Source organism: Molossus molossus, unplaced genomic scaffold, assembly GCF_014108415.1.
Source record: "Molossus molossus isolate mMolMol1 unplaced genomic scaffold, mMolMol1.p scaffold_m16_p_12, whole genome shotgun sequence".
NCBI classification, from domain to species: domain Eukaryota; kingdom Metazoa; phylum Chordata; class Mammalia; order Chiroptera; family Molossidae; genus Molossus; species Molossus molossus.
This window is the reverse complement of record NW_023425347.1, coordinates 53,252,037-53,276,708: the sequence shown is the minus strand read 5'-3', so window position 1 is coordinate 53,276,708 and position 24,672 is coordinate 53,252,037. Positions and strand designations below refer to the sequence as shown.

General features: G+C 37.6%; 1 protein-coding gene across 1 annotated transcript in view; it reads right to left on the bottom strand.

Moving 5' to 3' along the window:
- SLC35D1 (solute carrier family 35 member D1) overlaps positions 1 to 24,672 on the bottom strand; it is a 47,834-nt gene that overhangs the window by 4,329 nt on the left and 18,833 nt on the right. The window contains exons 9-11 of the mRNA XM_036256652.1: positions 10,947 to 11,014; positions 9,784 to 9,862; positions 6,673 to 6,755 (exon numbers count right to left, since the gene is read on the bottom strand). Coding sequence (XP_036112545.1) covers positions 6,673 to 6,755; positions 9,784 to 9,862; positions 10,947 to 11,014 — 230 coding nt within the window. The remainder of the gene's footprint in view (positions 1 to 6,672; positions 6,756 to 9,783; positions 9,863 to 10,946; positions 11,015 to 24,672) is intronic.

Below are 24,672 nucleotides of genomic sequence, written 5' to 3'. Positions count from 1 at the left end.
TGCTGGTAGCCTTTACTTGTCCACCACACCTACCAGGAGGGTTCACTCTTTTGGGACAGGATTACTCTTGTCTATTTTCTGTGGGGACCTCAAACACACCAGCAATACACAGCTTCCTGTCCCAATCACTCAGCTGGAAGTGAGGTGGAGGAGCTCAGAGGGCTGGTCCTCTGGATGGCCTGCCTTGCTCTCCCACTGAGCCTGCCACCAGCTGGCAGCTTGGCCTGGCCCCTACTCTGGGTCTGGCCCCTACCTCCTGCTCGACCACTTGGCTCAAACACTTGCTGCTTATTTGAAATTAGTTCCATATATTTTCCTCTGGGCTTTGGTGTCCCAACTCCAGCCCCAGATTGGCTATAGCAGGGTGAGAGATGAGATGCCTAGTCCCACACCCATGACAACCTAAAACATAACAATGCTCTCTTTATTTTTCCTGTCAAGATACTCTTTGATGTTCCTATTAAGCCAATTTCATCTGGACAGAAATAATGGAGCAATGTAGGCTAGAAGACAAGGACTATCCTGGAACTTATCCCAGGCTTACTCCTTATAGTGATCCTGGACTCTATGCTATTGGTGTAGTTAATGTAATGAAAAAACATGGACTCAGGAGTTAGGCCTTGGTTCAAATCTTGAATATATCAGCTCTGTGCCCCTGGGAAAACTTGTTAATTTCTCAGAGATTCTATTTTTGTGTTACTAAAATAAGAATAACACTACCTATCTAGGCTTGTTTGAGGATTAAATGAGATAGCATGCACAAGAACCAGGCCCTAATCCTGGTACAGAGTTAAGCAATCAGGAAATATTTCTTCCCTTCTGTCAGCTCTGATACTCATGGACCAGAGGTGAAATACAATGTTCACAAAAGGTATGGTGGTATAATCATATTTAACCTGATGCAAGAGGAGACATTATTGCCACATAACCAGAGCAAAATCAAACACAGAGACTACTGAACTCTGGAGAATAACGAGCACAGACTGTTCAGATTCTCACAATTCTAACAAGAGGCAATACAAGATTTTCCTACTCTTCTTTATTCCTGACTTGATCATCAAGTACTTAAGTTTCAGAAAGAGCCCTTCCTGAATATTCACCAACAAGAATGCTGTGTGCCAAGCAGTGGTGAGTTAATGTTTTGGAAAGGAATACTATATAGCTGGCCCTTGAACAACGTGGTGGTTGGGGCACCAGCCTGCACAGTCAAAAATCCACAAAGAACTTGTGACTCCCCAAAACCTTTACTAATAGCCTACTGTTGACTGCAAGCTTTGCTGATAACATAAACACATTATTTGTATGTTATCAGGATTACAGACAATACTCTTACAATGAAATAAGCTAGAGAAAAAATATTAAGAAGGCAGAGAAAGTACATTTATAGTACTGTACATAGTTACTGAAAAATCCGCATGCCAGTGGACCCACATAGTTCAAACCTGTGTTATTCAAAGATCAACTGTAAAACTGCTTCCTAGCAGCTTTGGGAATGCAGGGAAACTGGGAGGAGGAGAAGAGGAGGGTGGAAAAAAGAAAGAGAAAAGCTTAGATTTGGGGGTTGGGTAGACCTATATCTGAATTTTTATATATCACTACCAAATGTCTGTGAACCAGGAGCTTCTACTATTTAAAAAAAAAAGAACTTCTCGTTGATCTACTGGCTCCATAAACATTCACATGAAATTTTATAACTTCTGATACTTTGGAAGTGGCATTTATAAATTCGACTATCCTAAATATTCTTTTTTAAAAATCTCAAGTAATTCTCCATCTGCCTAATATTCAGATCATATAGTACTACCGACTATTCGTTCCTGGAGCTATGCTGTGGCAGACACAGCCAGGAGAGAAACAGAAGAAAAAACAAAGCTACAGTGCCCTGCAGACAGGGGTCTAGTGAGAATAATGCCAGAACGATAATGGCTGAACAGTGCCACTCCTCTGCTCTGAGCCACTCTGATCTTCCAAAGCCCTGCAAACACAACTTGCCTCACCTAGACGCATAGCCATGCACATATTTACCAGCCACAAGAAGACAGCCATTCCACAAATACATGCTAAAAATGCCTTCAGTATAGCAACTTCATGGCCAGGGCACAGGAGTCCTCAAGTCCAGCTGTCTGCATCTCTCCTTGTAGCTGACATGCTGTTCATATGTTTAGCCAGGTAGCTCTGCCTAAGACTCTGCCTTCCATTTGTAAAGTATCAATCCACTTAAAAAACTGTGAACCAGCCTGGTCGGTGTGGCTCACTGGCTGAGCGTCGGCCCATGTACCTAGAGGTCGCTCGTTCAATTCCTGGTCAGGGCACATGCCCAGGTTGTGGGCCTGATCCCCAGTGGGGGGGCATGCAGGAGGCAGTCAATCGATGTTCTCTCTCATCAATGTTTCTATCTCTCTCTCCCTCTCCCTTCCTCTCTTTCTAAAAGCAATAAATAAAAAGAAACAAAAAAATCTATGAACCATAACAGTAGTTGACTTCTACTGATATCACCTAACATACTTTCTGTATGTATTTGTCAAAACTCATAAAACTGTACATTAAAAGGGGGTGAATTTTACTGTACTTATATCTGTAATATTTTTTTAATGGAAGAAAAAAAAAAAAAAAAAAAAGAATTACAGCTAAAGATGAGTGCCAGAGCTTCTAAGAATCCCAGCCTGGGCAGTTATGAGGAAAATGATGTCGTTACCCGGAACGGCTACATAACTCAGGTCAAAGCCACAGCCAGAGCCAGGCCACTGATAGAAGTACAGAAGCATGCTCTGTCACCACCCTTCACCACTCATTCCCCACCCTGTTAGTTTCTTAGGCTTGGATGAGCACCCTAGTTATTGGCCACTGGAAAAAGGCACTTAAGGATTTGGAGACAGCCAGACTCTCAACAGAGCCCTACCCAAAAAAAAGCCTCTTCAACTGTTCAAATCACAGAACCAAACTGGATGGAACCGAGAAGCAAACCTCCTGCCTCCTGCACCTGAATCATACCAAAGAGAGGGCTATTTAAACTTTTCTTACAATAGCAAAGTAACTAGGCAGGATGAAGGAGAGTTAGATGTATCTGGGTTTAATCATGGAATTCTTTAATATTTCAGTTTAATTAGTGATTTTCTTCAAATTTCAGTCAGTCAAGATGGAATGACACCATTTCCAATCAAAGTAAAATCTAATAAGTAGACACTTTTAGTTTAGTTTTTATATTAAAAAAGAGAAAGTAGTGTGCACTACCTACAAGTCTACTTACTAACTAGTGGAAGAAAGAAAATGTAAACCATAAAGTCATAATTTCCATTTTAAAGAGAAAAAATGAAAAATAAATCAGATAGTATATATTTTCCTTTACAAAAGCTGAAAAGTACACTGTAATGGAAATAGTATTTGAACAGAAGGTTACCTGGATTCTAATCCCAATGCTGCAAAAAATCTGAATGCTGACTGGCTAACTAAACACATCCCTTATTCTCCCTAGCCTTGTAATAGAACAGGGATTAAAGAGATATGACATGTAAAGTTTATTACAATAAAATGTGAAAGCAATTAGAAATTATTAAAAATACTACATAGGGACAGAATACCAATGACATCATTCTCAACTAACATTGCTGGCAAAAAAGGTACCATTTCACAAGAACTATAATGCCTGACACAAACAGAAACTCCACTCGAATTTTCAAGATGTTGGATTTGATACATGTTAGGCTGACATAAATTGTAGCATTCCAATATACTAAGGAATTAAAAAAATTATTTTAAATAGCTTCCAATGTGAAAAAAGACACCTAACCTTTCTTATAAGATTACCTTATAAGAAATTTAAACTGCAGAGATCTAAACATGAAAATTAAGACATCTCTGACTCACATCTATATAGTGTCATGATTCTTTAATCCAGAGTTTTAGAAATGAATGAATGAATGAAACTCAGAATGAAACTCAAAGTCAGAACTGGTCCACCATTTTGCTCCTTATATCCTGGCCCTTTCTCACAAATTTCAATGAAAGAAATATTTACTAAGCATAGATGTCACCAGTGCATTAGGTACTTTACACTCATTAGATTATTTCACTCTAATAACTCTAAAAAGATAGGTACTTTCATCCCAACACATAAAAAACTGAAGCTCAGAAAAGATAAACAACTAACTCAAAGTCACACAAATGTAAGTTTCAGGACTGCAACTCAAAACAAGGTCTGAGACCCAACAACTCATCTTCCTTTTTTAATATGCAATTCTCAGGTATACATATATACTCACCATCCCATCAACTCCTAATCCCACAAATAACAAATGAGTTTTCCGCTAAAAGGCAAAACACAATAGTGGCAAGAATATATCAGGGAAAGGGTGACGATGAATTATTAACCTATTAATATTTGTGTTAAATTTTCATACTGATCCATAAGAAAGGTAAAATAGGCATTATCATTTATTTACATTTGAATAAAAGCTCAGAGAGGTTATATAATTTGCTGCAAATTTGAAAGATGATAGTACCAGAGAGTTTTATAGTTCCCGAAATGCTTTTTCACCAATCCATATAGTATTCATCAAACAAATATTTATTCAGCAGCTACCAGGATTCATTCTAGGAGCTTGAGAAACCTGAGTGAAAAATATAGGCAGAACCCTGGCCAGTTTGGCTCAGCGGTTAGAGCATCGGCCTGTGGTCCAGAGAGATCCGGGTTCGGTTCCTGCTAAGGGCACGTATCTCAGTTGCAGTTTGTCCCTGGCCCTGGTTGGATTGTGCGGGTGGCAGCCACTCGATGTGTCCCTTTCACGGTCTCTCTCTCTCTCTCTCTTCCTCTTTCTCCCTTCCACTCTATCTGAACAAAAAAATGGAAAAAATGTCCTAGGGTGAGGATAAAAAGATAGATAGATAGATAGATAGATAGATAGATAGATAGATAGATAGATAGATAGATAGGCAAAGCCTGGCCAGTGTGGCTCAGTGGACTGAGCATCATCCCACGGACTGAGAGGTCCTGGTTCGATTCCCCATCAGGGCACATGCCCAAGTTGCAGACTCTGTCCTCAGTAGGGGGCATGCAGGAGGCAGCTGATGGATGTTTCTCTCACACTGATGTTTATATCTCTCTCTCCCTTTAAAAGATCAATAAAAAAATAAAAATATAGGCAGAGATCCTTACCCTCATGGAAGTTACATTCTAACAGGAGAGACAAAAAAATTGCAATAAATATAAATAAGCAAGTTATATAGTATATGAGAAAAAAGATTAAGTGCTCTGGGAAAGGTAAATAAAAAAGCAGAATAAAAGGGTTTACAAGTATCAAAAGGGGAAGAGTATGTTGCAATTTTTTTAATTAATTTTTATTGACTATATTGGGGTAACATTGACTAATAAAATTATTTAGGTTTTGGGTATACAATTCTGTAATACATCACCTGTGTATTTTATTGTGTGTTCACCACCCCGAGTCAAGCCTCCTTCCATCACCATTTATCCCCCCTTTACCCTCTTCTACCTCCCCCCAGCCCCTACAGGTTACAATTTTAAATAAGGTGGTCAGGGTAGACCTCCTTGAGAAGGTAACATTTGAGCAAAAATGTATAGGCGTAAAGGATTTAGCCATGCAAGTAAGTATTTGGCAGTACAGTGTTCCAGGCAGAGTAAACAGCCTGTATAAAGGCCCTAAAGGGAGAGCACGCCCAGTATTCTAAAGGAACAGCAAGGACTCTGTGTGAATGAAGTGGACTGAAGGAGAAGAGGAGAAGCAGGAGCTGAAGTTGGAGAGGTAAAGAGGAGGTGGATCTTGCAGGGCCTTGTCAGGACTCTGGGACATGGAGCGTCTGGGGAGGGGGTAAAAAAGTGGTATGTTCTGACTTATCTTTTACAAGGAATACACTGTCTACTCCGTTAAGAATTGTAGGGCAGGACTGGGAGGTGGGATAGGAGGGAAATGAGTCAAACCAGGGACAGTGCAGAAACTAAGCAGTAATTTAGGCCAGAGATATTGATGGCTTAGGTGATGATGAGAGCAATGCAGATGGTGAGAAGTGGTCCTTTTCTGAATATATTCTGTAAGTGGAAGCCACCAGAATTTGCTCACATACCAGATATTGGGTATAAGATTGATAACTCCAAAGGTTTTGAATTGAAAGGCTAGAAGGATGGCATCTCCATCGACTGAGATGCAGAGGGATGGGTGGAAGAGACTTTGGAGAAACTAAAAGGAGTTCAGTATTGGACATAGCTGGAGATATCAAGTGGGCTGTCAGATATACAAGCACAAGTTTAGGACAGAGGTCTGGCCTAAATACAAAACTGAAAATTTTTAAGCATATAAATAGATTTAAAACCATGAGATTCAAAATTCTTGAGCTGGAAAGATATTTCATACAAGTCACCCTCAACAGTGATGAAGATACATAAAGTCTAAAAAAATGCAGTAATATGGCCAAGTCAGACACACATAAAGCATTTCTAACAGAGCTAGAATTCTGTAGACCTGCATTTTCTTGAGAACAGTGTACTGCCATCTAGCATACTAAGTAAAAGCCTGTTCTTTGAAGAGCTAAGTAAAAGGAGTTCAACTTCCAGAAAAGATTCCCAAACCATTATGCATAACAGCCCAACCTTACTGTGACACTATTTGGGTATCCAAATTTCACTTGTCAAAGTGGTTATATTTAAATATTTTTACTTACCTGATATTTAAGCCAATGAAGTTTGTCCATGTGAAAATATAATCTCCACCAAAAACCATTCCAATATAAGTTATTAATATATTCTGAAAAAAAAAAAAAAAAAGCAATACACTAAGGCACATTTAGCAATCTTAGAAAACAATGCTTTTCTTCCCATTGAGATAACTGTTGACTTGTGAGGGGAGAGTGAAGAAGGAAAACCTGCTTACATATTAGAATCTTTCCCTCTTTTTTGAAAAAGACAAAAGGGATGGTGGGATGTTTACCAACTTGAAGACAGTTTTTAGAGGAACCTTCCTTGGTATCTTTAAAAAACACCTGGGAAGTCATCTCAGAGTAGCATACCTAAAATCACCCCCCAGGTGTAAACTATCTTCTGTTTCTCTGGCTCCCCTTTAATTAAACTCAGATCACAAAGGTGAAATACAGTTTTCCAAAGTTATTCAGTTCTTTCACATACATAAGTCATTTCCTCCCTCTCTGCCTTTACAGCTGCCATAAACACTAAACATCACAAACATTTTCAGTCCCTGGGTTTCTCCTAGATTAAGGCCCTAAAGCAGAAAATAAAGTGCTATAGTGTTTTTAAAAAGCCAAAACTTCAAAATTATTTTTATAATGGAGTGCCCTTTGAGCATTCAAAATTATGTCAACCTCTTCTAGGTCTAAAGATATAGAGAGCAAGTTACCTTCAAGCAGATCTTTTTAATTATTGAGGAGGAGATACAAAATACCATGTAATGGCAGGCAACTGGGAAAAATGTGTAACAGGACCTCTCTTGGAATGCAGACATCCAGAGATCCAGGGAGAAGGTAGATTAATTTGCATAGATTGCCCAAGGAACTTCAGAAAGGGAAAAGACAGAGAACTCAATCCTTTTTTTAAAAAAAAATTGATTTTAGAGAGATCAGAAGGAAAAGGGAGAGAGAAATATCGATTGGGTGCCCCCTGCATGCTCCCTACTGGGGATTGAACTCACAACCCGGGCATGTGCCCTGACTGGGAATCGAACCAGTGACCTCTCAGTACCTGCGACAATGCTCAGCCAACTGAACAACACTGTCCAGGGCAAGAAGAACTCAATCCTTATTGCATAAAACCAATCAGCAGAAGTTAGAAAAACTGTTAAGTCTACATTAGGCCAACCTAACAAAGGTTTGCTCTCAGGAAAAGAAAACAATGCTCCCGAAGCAGAACTAACCAGGAAGCACAGAAGAGTCTGGTAGCTTAAAACTAATTCTCAAATTTTAGTAATACCTGAGAATCATCTGGAAACCTTGTTAATGATGATAATTTCCAGGCTTTACTTTAGAGATTCTTATTCAGTATATCTGAGGTGGACCTAGAAATTTCCATTTTAAACTAGTTACACTACATAATTTTCCCACCACACTTAAAAGGAATGCTGACCCAAGGGTTTATGGGGTTAGGATTGTCGAGCACAGAAGACAGCTTAACGCCCCTTGTGGAGCAATGACTGAGACAAAAGGGTGTGAACTGAGAGGCTAATGAAATAAGCTCCTGTCTCCCGTGAGGCTCTGAAATAGTGTATGCCCATCTGTCAGAAGGTGTAAGACATCCTTCCAGCGATACCACATGGCAGTGAGAAGCAACAGCAATTGTAAACTAATCAGACAATCCAATTTTTCCCTTCCCTCTAGAGTTTAGAAGCAAAACTGATCGATCCCTTTGTGCTAAGTCCATAGGGTTCTGTACAGAGAAAGAAATAGTAAAAGAAAAGTACTGGGTTTTATGTTAATGAGAGCATGACTATATTTGCACCCCATGCTGATAATAATAAAATACACTAAGAAATTCTAAGCAAATAGGCTTAGTTATTAACATTAAATATGGGCTTTCCTATACCATTCTTTCTTTTTCACTAAAAATATGGTACCAATTGGCCTTCTTGCTGTTCTTATTCTGAAAATGCAAGCCATCCACTTTGCTCTGAGGGCATTTGCTTTATGAATCTGAAACAGAACTGAGAGCTCATTTGTGGTCTAAAACCATGTCAGTCAGCCAGATCTCTGAGTGTAGACTATTTCTAGATTTCAAGGGACTTCAAACCGCTGATTATTGTAGCTTCATTTAGAATTCTATTCACACCAAACACTCCAATGCCATGATATGAAGACATGGACCGTCTGGTTTTAACCCAAATCTAGTTTCTAAAATAAGGTCATATGGACACCACTCCATTGGGGATCAAAGGGAAACATAGCAGAGCCATAAAAACTTGGCTTCTGCAACCAGTTGCCTCACTTTTTGATAAATGAGGCATCGTAAACTGAGTCCCAAGGGCAACTGCACTCTTTTCCCCAAGAGATCTGGGGTTTACCTCTCTGTTTTACCTTTTTAGAAAGCAAGCCTACCTCACTAATTCATTTGAAATTCAGGCATGCTGTGGCCTCGCGGATTTTAAAGCACTAGAATTATAAAGTCAGATGAAAGAGGCCTCAGGCTTCAAGTCACTAACTTCAGCCCAATGTTCAAGTCAACTCGGCTCTCCTGGCTAAAGACAAATGAGCCTCCCTCAGATGAAATGGTCAGGAGGAAATGACATCACTGGCAATGTCAGACACAGCTTTTAAAAGTGGGCCATTTAAGGTTTGGCTCACACATAGGAAAACTCCCTTGATGAACTGGAAGACATCCTTTCCCTACAAAACAGCCAGAACTCAGTGAGAACAGAACAGTTCTCATTAGGGGTTAAAGAGACAGGCCTCTCACTATTGAGCTCATGATCTGCCCTCTCAGAAACAGGCCAAATTCTTCTTCCCCTACTCCAAGATAATATGCTCTCCTTTTCTCATACTCCTCAGAGCTAAATAGCCTGAAAGTAGAGATTATATCCTCCCCAAGTTGTTAAAGATTGTTTCAGAGACCATCACCACAATTTGTCAAACTATCAAAAAAATATATATTATATATATTTTTATATATAATATATATAAAGATTTTTTATATATATTTATATTTTATATTTATATTTTTATATATATATATAAAGATTATGGGACATAAGGCCATAGCCAGACTTATTTTAGAGAAACAATTTTCAAATAAAGCAGGTACCCAAAAGAGAACAGTATTTTTTTTTAACTCACCTTAATACAGCCAACTATTGTAGTTGTAAGAGCAGAATTATACTGAGTGCAGAGTACTGTGGCATACATCAAGATAAACCTGCAATGAGAAAGAGCCAGTTGCTTTCTTTACAGTAGTCACCAGTGTTGGCCCTTCTAGCATGTCACTGACTGTGAGTTTTCCCTACTTCACTATTGCTTGTACTACCACTTGATTTTTAAAATTTCATTAAAAAGAAACATATGTCCATTTTCTGATCCGGTGTTTTTCCCAGCTACCTTCACCAAAACCTTGAACCCATCATTCATAATCATGAGTACTCTGTTTAGATCGTATTCCTACTAATTCACTTAATCCAAACAGACAGCTCAGAGCTCACAGAACCTGGCTCAGGGCAATATGACCTTGGGACCAGGGTGAAGGCAAGAGAGATTCTTAAGGATGGATAAAAATCAAATCAGAACTATTAAGAGATACAGGTTCACTTAAAAACTAAGTGGCAGCAGTTGGAACTCCCAGATGTATAACGAGCCTTCTGAGTACAAAGTACTCAGTACTTAGCCATCATGTCCACTTTATTTTGAAGCTCGCTATAAAGCTTGTGCCAGATCCAGTCACAAATATCAACTGAACTGACTGACAGAGGAAAAGTGTGTTAGGGAAATATGAAGGTGAAGAGAAGAGACACATTTGCAGGTACCCTCTAGCTTTCTACATACTCTTCTAAGAGGAAGAGGGCCTGGTAGTGAGGAGTCAAACAGTCCCCAATTCAAGGGCTGCCACTGCCATCTACTAATTATGCAAACTCAGACAACCCACCTGAGTTCTGAGCCTGCTTTCTCATAGGTAAAGGGACAGTATCTCCCAAATGGTCAATGTAGAAATAAAATAATGCATGAAACATGTGGTGAAAAATAATGTTAAAATATAACGGTGCTTATCACCTACTACGTTACTGGGTAAATCTTAGTTTTTCTCCATCCTTCTAAGCATGACTTTGGGATCAGTTTAGTTGGCCTAAGGGCACATTCTCAAGGGCTGTGAAACCACCTGAAATTGGAGGTTTAATTATCCTAGCTGATACACTCAAGAGACAGAACAGGATACTGAGGAATGAGGCAAAAGGACCCTAGAACACACTTCTCTAGGAAAACTACCTGCTAACAAGGCAGCAAAGGCTTACCCCATCACACAAGAGAGGGTGAACTGGAGAAGAAAGAGGGTGTCAGCCCAGCCTTCAAAATCCATTGCCTGTAATACATGACAAAGCATTCAATTTTAGAGCAAAATTAGTTGTCTCATTTGTTAATCAAAATCCTATGTGCTTGCTTCCACCACAAATACACACATTTCCCCGCATCCCTCCAAGCACAGAGGATGATGTTAAAAAATTTCACATATATGGACTTGAACCAATAAGCAGTTCCAGAAGGTTTTCTCCTTTCCAAAATGTAATGTGAAGATTTTGTACTTCCTGGTGGCACAAAGAAACCGGTATTTGCTTGAAGGCACAAGCCACATTAGGCAAATCTCGGCAGTTCTCCCAGATGGCTAGTATTAAAGGCTTTCTCAAACATTAAAACAAATCTCCTCCTTATAACATGTGAAAGTTCAAGTACAGCTTTAGTTATACAGATTCAGCTGAGGTCTGTCCAGGGAGAATCAGTCTTTTAAAACAGTTGATTGTAAAAGCAAGGTTTTTTTTATGTTGTTTTGTTTTTAAACCAAAATGGAACGGAGAGACATGCATGGGCACATTGCTCATCTCATCTCTCATCCAAGAGGGAAGGTTTCTCTCCCAAGTACATAATTTCTCTTGCACTATAAATCTGATAAGCAAATTTGAGAAACATTTCTTCTTTTACCTCTCTGCCAACCTGTCCAGCTTCTATTCTTGCCACTTGGACATAAACCACACAGCTCTGGGGCTCCAGCAATACCAGGCTCCTTTATAAAACATGACATGCATTTTCACAACTCACATGCCTCTGCCTGGAATGCCCTTCCTCTTAACACTTACCTGGCTTCTGTTCACCCCCCACACTGAAAGTCAAGCGCCTCCTTTGTGGGACTTTCCCTAATCAAGAATGCCTTCCTTTGTGCCTGAGCAGATATTCTTCTCTATAGGGCTCTTATTTCTCTGAACTGTGTCTTCCTACCCCAGCTCTACAGACTGTGAGCTGCCTGGAGAGAGAACTCCCATCACATGTATCTAATCATATTCCCAACACAGCACTTGACAGACAGTAGACATCCATTTTGTTTATGGTTCTTTCTCTATTGAAGCATAATCCATCAAAAATAAAATTCACCAATTTTAAGTGTATAATTCAATGAGTCTTGACACATGTATATAGTCATTTAACCACCATTACAATCATGATAAAGAAATTTCAGCCCCAAACCATAAAACTCCTAGAAGAAAATATAGGGGAAAAAAGGTCCATGACACGGGTCTCAATAACAATTTTTTGGATATGACACAAGAAGAAATACAACAAACCAAACAACTGCTGCACAGTAAATGAAACAATCAACACAATAAGAAGGCAACCTACTGAGTAGAAAAAAATATTTGCAAACCACCTATCTGTTAAGAGGTTAATATACAAAATCTGTAAGAAAGTCATACAACTCAACAGCAAAAAATTTTTTAAAATTAAAAAACCCAATTAAAAGAAATGGACAGAGGAACTAAACAGACATTTTCCCAAAGAAGACATAGATGAGAAAGTGCTAAATGTCACTAATCATCAGGGAAATGCAAATCAAAATCACAATGAGATATCATCACCTCACACCTGTTAGAATAGCTATTATAAAAGGACAAGATATAACAAGAGCTGGCAGGGGTGGAGAAAAGAGAACCCTTGTGCACTGTTGGTAGGAATGTACATCAGTGCAGTCTCGGTGGAAAACAGTATGGAGGCTCCTCAAAAAACTAAAACTAGAACTACTGTATGATCCAGTAATTCCACCTCTGGGTATTTATATAAACAAATGAAATCAGGATCTCAAAAAGATACCTGCACTCTCATGTTCATTGCAGTATATTTACAATAGCCAAAATATGGAAACAATCTAAGTGTCCATCTACGGGTAAATGGATAAAGAAGATGTCACACACACACACACACACACACACACACACACACACACAGGAAATCCTGCCATTTGCAATAACAAGAATGGAACCTGAGGACATTATGCAAAATGTGATAAGTCAGACAGAGAAAGATAAATACTTATATGTGGAATCCAAAAAAGCCAAATTCAGAGAAACAGAATAGAATTGCCAGGGACCGGGGCGGGTACGGAGATGTTGGTCAAAGGGCACAAACTTTCAGTTGTAAGTTCTGAGGATCCAATGTACAGCATGGTATTATAGTTAATAATACTGTATTAATATACCTGATTGCTGAGAGATCTTATATGCTCTCACCACAAAAAAGAAATGGCAATTATGAGAGGTGATGGAAGTATTAACTACTGCTACCATGTGATCATTTTGCAATATATAAGTGTATCAAATCAATATGTTGCACACCTTCAACTTAAATGTCAATTATATTTCAGTAAAACTGGAAAAAAAAATGTACCACCCTAGGAAGTTCCCTCCTGCCCCTTTACAGTCAATCCCCTCCCCCCAATTACATCCCTTGGCAACCTCAGATCTACTTTATGTTACCCAAGTTTTGCTGTTCAACAATTTCATATAAATGTGATTTTATAGTACATACTCTTTTATGTCTGGCTTCTTTCACACAGCATAATGCTTAAGAGATTTATTCATGCTGTTGTGTGTATCATTAATTCATTCATTTTTATTCCTGATTAGTATTCCATCTCATGGCTCTATACCATCTATTTATCCAGTCAATGGACATTTATTTGGTATTTCCATGACTACTTGTTTTGAATAAAGCTGTAATAAACTTTTGAATACAAGTCTTTGTGGACATGTTTTTATTTCTCTTGGGTAAATACCTAGAAATGGGATGGCTGTTTCTTTCAGTAAATATATCTTTTACTTCATAATGGTATTATCGACTTTGGAAAATAGCCGACTGTTTTCCAAAGTGGATATACCATTTTGTATTCCCCGCACAAGCACTGTATGAGAATTTCCATTGTTCTACATTCCCACCAACACTTGGAACTGTTTGAGACATCTCTAGTAAAAAATGGCATCTCACTGAAATTTTCATTTGCATTTCCCTAATGACTAATAATGCTGAGCATCTTTTAATATGCCTATTTGCCATCATTACTGATTCTCTCAAATCTTTTCCAAATTTTATTCAAGTTATTCGTCTTCTTATTACTTAGTTGTAAGAGGTTTTAAAAATATATTCTGGATACAAGGCCTCAGTTATATATATAAAAAATATGTGTGTGTGTGTGTATGTATGTGCACACATATATATATTTGTGCAAATATTTTCTCCCAGTCTGTAACCTGCCTTTTGATTTTTTCATATTATTGTTTGGAAAAAAATTAATTTTGATTGTAGTCTAACATCAATTTTGTCTTTTATAAGTCTTCCTTTTAATGACTTTTCTATGAAACCTGGATCTAACCCAAAGTCACAAAGATTTTTCTCCTTATGCATTCTTCTGGTTTTATCATTTTAACTCTATATATAGGTCTAGATACTGTTGAATTAATTGGCTAAGGCTGCTGTAAGCAAGTACCACAAGCTGAGTGACTTAACAGAAACTTATTGTCTTAAAATTCTAGATGCCAGAAGTCCCAGATCAAGGTATCAGCAGGGTGGGTTCCTTCCGAGAGCTGAGAGAATCCGTTCCATCCCTCTCCCTTAGCTTCAGGAGACTGGCTGGCGATTGTAGAGGCATCACTCTGATGTCTGCCTTCCTGTTCACATGGCATTCTCCCTGTGTGACTGTCTGTATCCAAACCTGCCCTATTTATAAGGATGCCAGTGACAATGGATTAGGGGTCCACCCAACTCCAGTATGATTTCATCTTAACTAATTATGTCTGCAATGACCCTACTTCCAAATAAGGTCACATTCTGAGGTACTGGAGGTAGGACTTCAGCATATGAATTGGGGGGAGGGTGGGTCACAGTGCAAGTAGTAAAACTTTTCAAGTTAATTTTGTGTGTTTCTTGAGGTAAAGGTCAAGATTAATTTTTTTTTTTTTTTTGTATAGAGACATCAAATTGTTTCAGCAACACTTGTTGAAGTGATTATTATTTTTTCATTGATTTATTTTGGTATGTTGGACAAAAACAATTGATCACATACTCTACTTCTATCTCTTGATGCTTTAATCAGTTCCATTAATGTATATCTACCCATAATCCAATACCACACTGTCTCGATTACTGTTGCGTTATAAGTCTTAAAATCAAGTAGAATAAAACCTCCAACATTTTTCTTTTTCAAAATTGATTTGACTATTCTGAATCCTTTGTAATTCCATATCAATTTTAAAATAATCATCAATTTCTACCAAAAAAAACAAACCCTGCTACGGGATTGGGACTATGTTGAATTTATAGATCAATCTGGGAAGAACTGACAAATTAACCATATCAAATCTTTCAATTCATAAACATTCATAACTATAAAAATCATTTATCTAGGTCTTTTAAAATTTCTCTCAGTACTGTTTTATGGTTTATTTTCAGTATACAGATGTTGACATATTTTGTTAAATTTTTCCCTGAGTATTTCATAATTTTGAAGCTATTATATATGGTATTATTTACTTAGTTTCCAAATGTTCATTGCTGGTGTGTGGAAGTACAATTAATTTTTATGTACTGACCTTGTAGCTTACAACTTTGCTGAACTAACTCATTCTAATTACTCTTTTCTAGATTTTTTAGGATATCTACATATATAATCAAACTTTTTATTGATACATTTTTACTTCTTCCTTTCTAATCTGCATGACTTTAATCCTTTATTCTTACCTTATTGCACTAATGAGGTCCTCTAGTATAATGCTGAACAGAACATTATATGAAGGTGGACATCTCACCTTGTTCACAATCTTAGTGAAAAGGTATTCAATCTTTCATTATTAAGTATATTAATAGATTTTCTTGGTAGATGTCCTTGAGAAAGTTTCCTTCTATTCCTAGTTTGCTGAGAATTTACACTAATAAATGGGTGTCAAGTTTTGTCAAATATGTTTTCTCCATCTAGTGACATGGTTCTACTATTTTACTCTTGTTAATATGGTGAACTGCACTGACTGATTTTCAAACATTAAACTCACCTTAATTCCTGAGATAAACACAACCTGGTCATAATATATTACCTTCCTTACATAGTTTTTTTGTGTGATTAGTTTGTTTTCCTCCTTGTAATTTTTTTTTTTTTTTGTCAACTATTAGTAGAGGGTCTACTGGCCTTATAAAAATCATTTGGGAAGTATCCTCTCTTTTTCTATATACTGGAAGAATTTATGCAGCACTGGCATTATTTCTTCCTTAAACATTTTGTAGAATACTCCTGAGGCACGATCAGGGCCTGGAGTTTTCTTTTTGGATAGGTTTTTAACTATAAATATGTTATTTCTTTAACAAAAATAGGATTAATAGCCCTATTAGTTAGGGCTTTTAATTATTTTAATTAAATAAAATTTAGTCATTTAATAGAATAGGGCTATTCACGTCATCTAGTTCTTCTTCCACTGAAGAAAAGCTTCGGTAGTTTGCCTTTTTGAAGAACTTGTTCATTTCATCTCAATTTTTGAGTCCCTTATTATTCATTCAATATGTGCAGGCACTGTAATGATGTCTTTCATTCCTGATCTTGGTAATTTGTGTATTCTCTCTTTTTGTCCTCAATTGGCCATGGTTTAGTAATTTTATTAATCTTTTCCAAAAACCAGGTTTTAGTTTCATTGATTTTTCTCTATTGCTTTTCTTTTTTCTATTTCATTGGTTTCTACTCTTATCTTAACCTTCCTCCTTATATTTACTTTGGGCTTAATTTGCTCTATTTTTTCTAGTTTCTTAAGAGAGAGGTTAAAGTCACTAATTTAATTAAGCTATGAATCTCTCTCTAAGTACTACTTTATCTACATCCCACAAATTTTGCTATGTTGTGTTTTGATCTTCATTCAGTTCAAAATATTATGTAATTTTTTGGTGTGATTTTTTTTCTTTGACCCATGTGTTATTTAGAAGTGTGTTCACTTGCAAATTTGGGGGGATTTTTCCATGTACCTTTGCTACTAATGTCTAGTTTAATTCCACTGTGGTCAGAGAACATGCTTTGTATAAGTTCTATTCTTTTGAACAAATAGCAATTGTTATATGGCCCAGAATATAGTTTATCTCATGTGTACTTGAAAAGAATATGTATTCTGTCATTGAGTGAAATGTTGTATAAATGTCAATTAGATCAAGTTGTTTGATAATATTGTTCAAGTCTTCTATATCCTTAATGACACAATTGTCTTATCAATTACTGAAAGAGAAATGTTAAAATCTTCAACATAATTGTGGGTTGGTCTATTTATCTTTTCTGTTCTATCAGTTTTTGCTTCATATATTTTTAAGCTCTCTTATCAAGTACATAAACATTCAGGATTGCTATGCACACTCAGTATATTAACCCTTTTAGTATTATGAAATGTCCCTCTTTATGCTATAGTTTCCTTTTTTTATTCTACTTAAAGTTTGTTGAGTTCCTTGCATACATAGGTTTCAATTTTTCATCAAACTTAGAAAAAATTCAGCCATTAATTCTTCAAAAATTGTTTTGCCACCTCTACCCCTTTTTCAGGACTATTATTACATATATGTTAGGCTTCTTGATATTATCCCACATGTCAACACTTTGTTAATTTGTTTTCCAGTCTTTTTTTTTCCTCCATGTGCTTTATCTTAGAAAGATTCTATTGCTCTTTCTATAATTCATTAATCAATTTCTTCTGCTGTGCCTAATCTGCTATTTAATAATTACCTTCTGCTTTATTTTTCAATTCAGATTATTGTATTTTTCATCCCTAAATGTTCCATTTGGGTCTTTTTTAATCTTTATTTTCTCTTCTCATCCTTTCTCTCTCTCACCAATCCTTCACTGCCTGTTGTCCAATGTCTGAAAAACATTTTTTTATGTATGTTTGGTTTTCTAGCAGGTTAAGGCAGGAAGGTAAATCCTGTCCCGGTTACTAGCTAGAAAATAAGAACACATTCAATTACTTATTTAAATTATAACTCTACCTCAAATGATGCTTCCACTGGGAGCTTTGCTCAAAACCTACAATTTACATTAGTGTCTTTCCTGCCAAACTGTCCAGAACACTGTTTCTTACACGCATGTACATGATTATGTATGTGTTTGTATTTGACAATCTGTATGTACATGATTAACCAGACACTATGAATGCCTTGATGGTGTTTATCTCTATATCCACAGTGCTTAACAAAGCAATCAGTAAATGGTAGGTATTCAATAACTGTTTTGGAAGAATGGAGAATAAATGAAAGAATTCATACATACAGGCTCATACTATACTCTTTCATACCTGCAAACACAGCCTTCTCTCTGATAAAAAAAACCATTCAAGCACAGCCTAGGACTCAGGAGATCAGCCTCTACCAGCAAGACTATCAATTCCATGAAAGAAGGAACTATGCCGTATGTCATTTCTGCACAGCTCCAAGCATTTGGAAGCATTAGGCACAAACAGTAGTTGAGGTGCATTAAATATCTATGAGCTATGGCTCAGCATTGTTTTCTACAGGCAGGTGAACTGAACTTTGCTTTTTTTTTTTCCAATATGTTTTTACTGATTTTTTTAGAGAGGAAGGGAGAGATAGAAACATTGATGTGAGAGAGAAACATCGATGGGCGGCCTCCTGCACACATCCCACTGGGGACCTATCCAACAACCCAAGCATGTGCCCTGACCAGGAATCAAACCAGGACCTCTCAGTCCATGGGACAATGCTCATTCCACTGAGCCACACTGGCCGGGCTGAACTTTGCTTTTTAATATACCTACATACCTACTTGTATTTGCTACTAAAGAGTGTTTGAGTTGCATTTAAATCTATATAATTTTGTTTTCTATAATGGTAAAATGTCATTTTACTGGCATACAGTTCATTAATGTTTGCATTGAATTTTTTTTTTTTTTTTTTTTTGTCTTTGAAAAGGAATAACCCAGCAAACCATCAAGTGGGCAATGGAAGTATCTTTGGGAGGGTTACTGGTGCCCTGAAGGAAAAATCACTATACCTAAAAAAGCAGCACACAGGCTTCAGGAATCCAGTATCTTGTGGGTATTCTGCCATTATGACACACTTAGCTTCTGTGAGGGAGGTTTAACTGGGTGCATATTAAGGCTTCTTCCAGTTCTAACATGAGTGTTAGATCAGCTTGATAAGCAGAGACCTTATTACACCAAGGTGAATCACATAAAGGAAATCTCAGGCCTAATAACTTCCCTCAACTCTAAATTATCCTCCTTTCCTGGATAAGCTACTCTTTAAACCCGAAGGCAGTAAAAGAATGTCTCTGAACCTTAGTTCCTGCATACATAAAAAGAATAAGGCTTCTCTTGCAGAGTTGTTATCAGAATTAAAAACAATATGGATACAATGCCTGACATGAAAGCAGTCCAGCTCAATAAATGATGTCAGTTATTACACACAGGCATTACTTTAATTTATTTTTTTTAATCAGTGACCTGGGGAGTGGAAAGTGATCAGTTATTTAGCAAATACCTCAAATAAACCTCTCCATACTGCTGATCTTCTTCCCTCCTTTAGCTCTAAATATCTCCTCTAATCTAAATGTACAATTTGACATCTAAGTTCCAGCCACATGCCAGGTCCCACGGTAGGCCCTGGAGCACTATGCTAAAGATGATTTAGTCAGGTTTGCTCATAAGAAAGAAAGAAACTGTGGCAATAAAAACATACTGCCTTATATTTGGAGAGCTTTATAGTTTACAAAGTACTTCTGCATACCTCATGTCATCTGATTTCCATGACAACCCTGTGAGGTAAAAAGGCCAACCTTTATTATCCTCAGAGAACAATGAGTGTCTTACTGTAGGTAATACAGCTAATACATGGTGGACCTGAGTCTATATACTCCAAACCCAAGGTTCTCTACACTAAGCAGTACGTTTTATTCAGAAAAATTCCCCAAATATATACTGCACAGTCCCTTTGGGGAACATAACTATACCTATAGAATTAAAATAAATCTCGACATAATTTCATTTATATAAAATTCAAAAATAGAAAAATAATTCTCATGGGATTTTTTTCCTTCCCTAAATACTCAAGTGGCCTATCTCTGGAGAAGCCTGTCTATGGCACAAGCAGCCTACTGCATTCCCCTAATTTGCTACAGAAATAGATCTTTGGCTGCAACAGAACGAGCAGCAGCCATTTGAAATTATAGCTGTAGAATAAATATGATGTTAGCAGTACAATGGAGTCCATTCTCCCAATATAAAGATAGCATTTAAAAACAAAACAATAAAAGCTACTGTTTATTAAATGCCTATTATGTCCCAGGCTCAGAAATGTTAAGTAACTTTCCCAAAATTATCCCGCTAATAAGTGCCTGTACAGCTCCATACCTATTAACTTTCTATGTGTTCTACTGGGTAAAACCAAAGGCAAAGCAATATCTGATTTTTTTTTCTCTTAGATGGCTCCAGTTATTGTTATTGTGTCACTGAGTCACAAAATGGGCATTCTGCCCTGGCCGGTTTGGCTCAGTGGTTAGTGTTGGCCCTCAGACCAGGGAGTCACAGGTTCAATTCCAGTCAAGGGCACATGCCTTGGTTGCGATTCATTCCTGGTGTTGGTTGGAATAGTGGGGGCGGCAACCGGTCAATAGATCTCTCTCACATCAATGTTTCTGTCTCTCTCTCCCTCCCTCCCTTCCACTCTATCTGAAAATCAATGAAAAAATATCCTCAGGTGAGGATTAAAAAAAAAAGTGGGCATTCTGCCCTGGCCTGGTGACTCCATTTGTTGGAGTGTTGTCCCATATACCAAAAGGTTGTGGGTTTGATTCCCAGTCAGGGCGCATACCTAGGTTGCAGGTTTGATCCCCAGTCAGGGCATGTAGGGGAGACAACCAATCAATGTTTCTCTCTCTCTCTTTTCCTTCCTCTCTCTCTAAAATCAATAAAAACATATCCTTGGGTGAGAATTAAAAATAAATAAATAAATAAATAGGCATTCTAATTCTACCATGAATTTTCTGCGAGGCCATCATAAAGTCATTTTAACCGCTCAAAGCCTTTATCTATATCACAAATATAGAAAACAGTCTGCTCCATTTGCCTCTAATGAGAGTCAAATCAGAGAATGAAATGCACTTTAAATGAATACAAAATTCACAAATGAAAAACTGTTATTGACTTAAACTTCTACCATTATTATCTCTCAGTGATAGACATGCAAGTGAATTTTTCTTCTCCCTAAGACAGAATTCAGAGTGAACATGTACACTGTTAATCAGGGTGAAAAAAATCACACTTAAAAAACAAAACAGAACTTCTGCCTCCAGAGAAGATGGAAGAAAATGACCTGCTTGTTCATTCTGTGTGACAGAACGAGATGGGCTCTCTGGCACAAGGCCTGCAATCTTCAATATCGGCTGAGTGGTGGCTGTGATTAAAGAATGAATATACAAAGATGCTACCTTAGTCTTTCCTTCTGTTTTGAATAAAGTCTCTGGTTCTAGGTGGTGATGATGTAACATAATACCACAGGCCAATTCGCACCACAGGCATGAAAAGAATGTGGCATAACCAATGAGCAAATGGGTTACATGGACTTTCTACAACTAGGCATTTGGTTTGAATGAGACTTTCATTTAAATAAAAATACTTAGAAAAAAGTTCTTTAAAAGCTGTTTCGTTGCTTCAGTGAAGGAAATTAAGAGAGAAATGGAGTATATAAGTAAGAGTAGGCACTAACACTACATAATCAATAGCACAATCAATGAAATCTAGTCCAGGGATACAATCAAATGTGCCTCATGTACCAGCTGTAATTGACTGATTCTGGCTGTCTGAACCACTGTCTCGGTGAACAGTTTGAGGCTATGTATGTCTAGGCTTAGCAAAAAGTGCTATGACTATGTGGCAGTATCTGCAAGCTGCATAAGATAACAGCTCTCATTCACCACCCCTAATCTAATGAAAAGCTTGAAATAATTTCAATGTGCACTTCAGTCTGAGATGCAACCATTCTCACTCCCAGGGAAATTTGCTGAGTTGCCAATTTACTTGAGATGTGAAATAAATTCCAAATCACAACGGAGACATTTTCTTATGTTTTTTGATACCTCCCTATTTAGTATAAAGTCTAAAAATAAACAAACCACTTAGTCTTTGGACTTCATGGTAAAAAAAAAAGGTTGATGAATGATACAATTCTATTTTGAAAATTCTCTTCCCCAGAAAAATTATGTAGAAAAAAAAAAAAAAAATTTTGAAACCTTGCCCTAGAAAGTAAACTGCTAGGAACCTTGCTAACACAGAAGATAATGTCAGTGTTGCAAATGATCTGCATGGTTCCCTCCCTATCTTGGGAAAGTGGCCTCAAGGTACCTACCCTATACTCTGCTTTACTGTAACATTTGCCACAACTTCTGCTCTACCTCCTACTCCCAGCTCAGACCCCAGGCATCTTCATTACCTCTGCTCACTAGGCTCTGCCACCTATGGAAAACCTATGTATCATGGCAAAATTACATACTCCAGCTTACCAATGAGTCATTTTAATTTGAAAAAGAAATATCCTCAAAGGTGAGAATGGCTAAAAACATTACCTTGTCAATCAAACAATATACCAATAAAGAAAAAGATCTGGTCATTCATAACTAAACAAAAACTGATCCAACCTTATTTTATGTATGGGAACACAAAGGTCCAGAAAGCAGATGGGACCTGTATTCATGTGGAAAGAACAGCTCAGGGTTTGAGAATCAGTCTTTGTGGTCCAGAGTGACCAAGAAAAGATGAACAACTCGGGAGGGGCCAAACAAACAGCCTAAAAATGCTTCTTATTTAGTCAGCAATGCTTATTAAGAGACACCTCTGGGTAGATGATTTGTGCAGCAGGTTTTCCTATAAAACTCATCTGAGCCATGTAATTTAACCAGTGATATAATGAAGACATTATACACGATACCAGTGCCTACAGTACTGGCCTTGTGAGCTCTACAGCAAGGGATCTGTTCTTCCAATCCTACATGAGAACACCTAGCAGGGTGTGCTGTCAGGCTAAGCTCCAATTCCTGGGACTCTGAATCACTGCCTTTGTGCTGGAGACATTTCTTTTTGGAGGCAGCAACTAACAAGTTCAAACACAGTCTGTCCTAACTGCCACTTTGGAAAGGCATTAGTCAATGGATGCTTGCTCCACCTTTATCTAGTTAACTAGGTATCTTTTATTAATAGTAAGCTGGCTTTTGCATAATACAGTTGTTTTTTTTAAAGAAAAAAATTTTTTTAATTATTTTTTCTTTATTGATTTTAGAGAGCGAGGAAGGGAGAAGGAGAGATAGAAACATCATGAGAGAGAACATCAATTGGCCCCCTCCTGCATGCTTCCCATTGGGGATTTGTCCCACAACCTGGGCATGTGCTCTGACCAGGAATGGAACCAGCGACCTCTTGGTGCATGGGTTGATGCTCAACCACTGAGCCACACTGGCCGGGCTAAAGGAGAATCTTTTAAAGTTAGAAAACATGTTTAAAAAAACTAAATGCTGAAATAGTATTGGCTACTTAGTTTCTGGTAAACCCAGGACTTTGAGAACCTTGAATAAAAAATTTTTTTAATTGCACATACACACTGGTTTGGTTTCTCAGAATGCTTTGCCAGTGACTTGAATTATGTGCTTACTGGGATGGATAAGTTGTTCAGTTGGATCTTCCCTTTCAGTTTCTATAATTTAGTTTTTTCTTCGTTGGCCTTCAATTCTTCCTAAAGGCTGTGTCAGCCCCATCAACTGCTCTGTATAACTCCTGCCTCCCTGGTAGCTGACCTTCCAGAGCCCTCCCACTGGATTCCTGTCCTAACAGAGGAAGTTTTCCCTCCTCTGCCTACTAAGGTTAACAGTAGAATTCGGAGAAAAATAATTTGGATCTGACTCTGCTTCAATTTACATCCTAGGTTGAGAGTCTGCAACTCTGAATAATGAGAATAAGTTAATTTGTCCCACCTCCCCCAGTTATTTTAAAATTTAGAACTCATCACTGGATAGTCATTATTTATAAAAAATAAAAACCTTTATCTTTTTCTTATTGTTATTTTCATAACATATAACTTAAAATACATTCCCATGGTTCTATAATCAAAGAAATATAAAAAGGTAAATAATAAAGTCTCCCTCCCATTCCTATTACCTTTGTTGGGGTTCAGAATGAGTCACCCAAAGATGTGCCTCTGTGGTATGAAGTTTATTTTACACTAAAGGCAACTGACACCCTGCAGGCTCAAGAGAAACTTCTGCCCTGTCCCCCTTAACTACCTAGAATTTAAATGAAGGGCCTTCCCCATAATAAGAGGTTATCAGAGATAACCTTTTCGACCTATCTATATGGTAGGGCAAACTACAAATTACTAAACATCTGTTCTTCTCATCATCCCTCAACAACCTTCCTCTGAAGCCCCAAAGCACCTTTCCTCATCCTGGGATCAGAATGTCATATATACCTCATTTTAACTTTCTGTCCCTGAACCTCGCATGTATGTGGGGTGCTTATATGTACATATGTAATTAAATTTGGTTATTTTCTCTTGTTAATCTGTCTCATGCAGATTTAATTATTAGACTAGCCAAAAGACATGGCACAGTAAAGTTTCATGCTCTCCCACACCCACCTCGTGTTCTCTCTCTCTTTCACACACACACACACACACACACACACACTG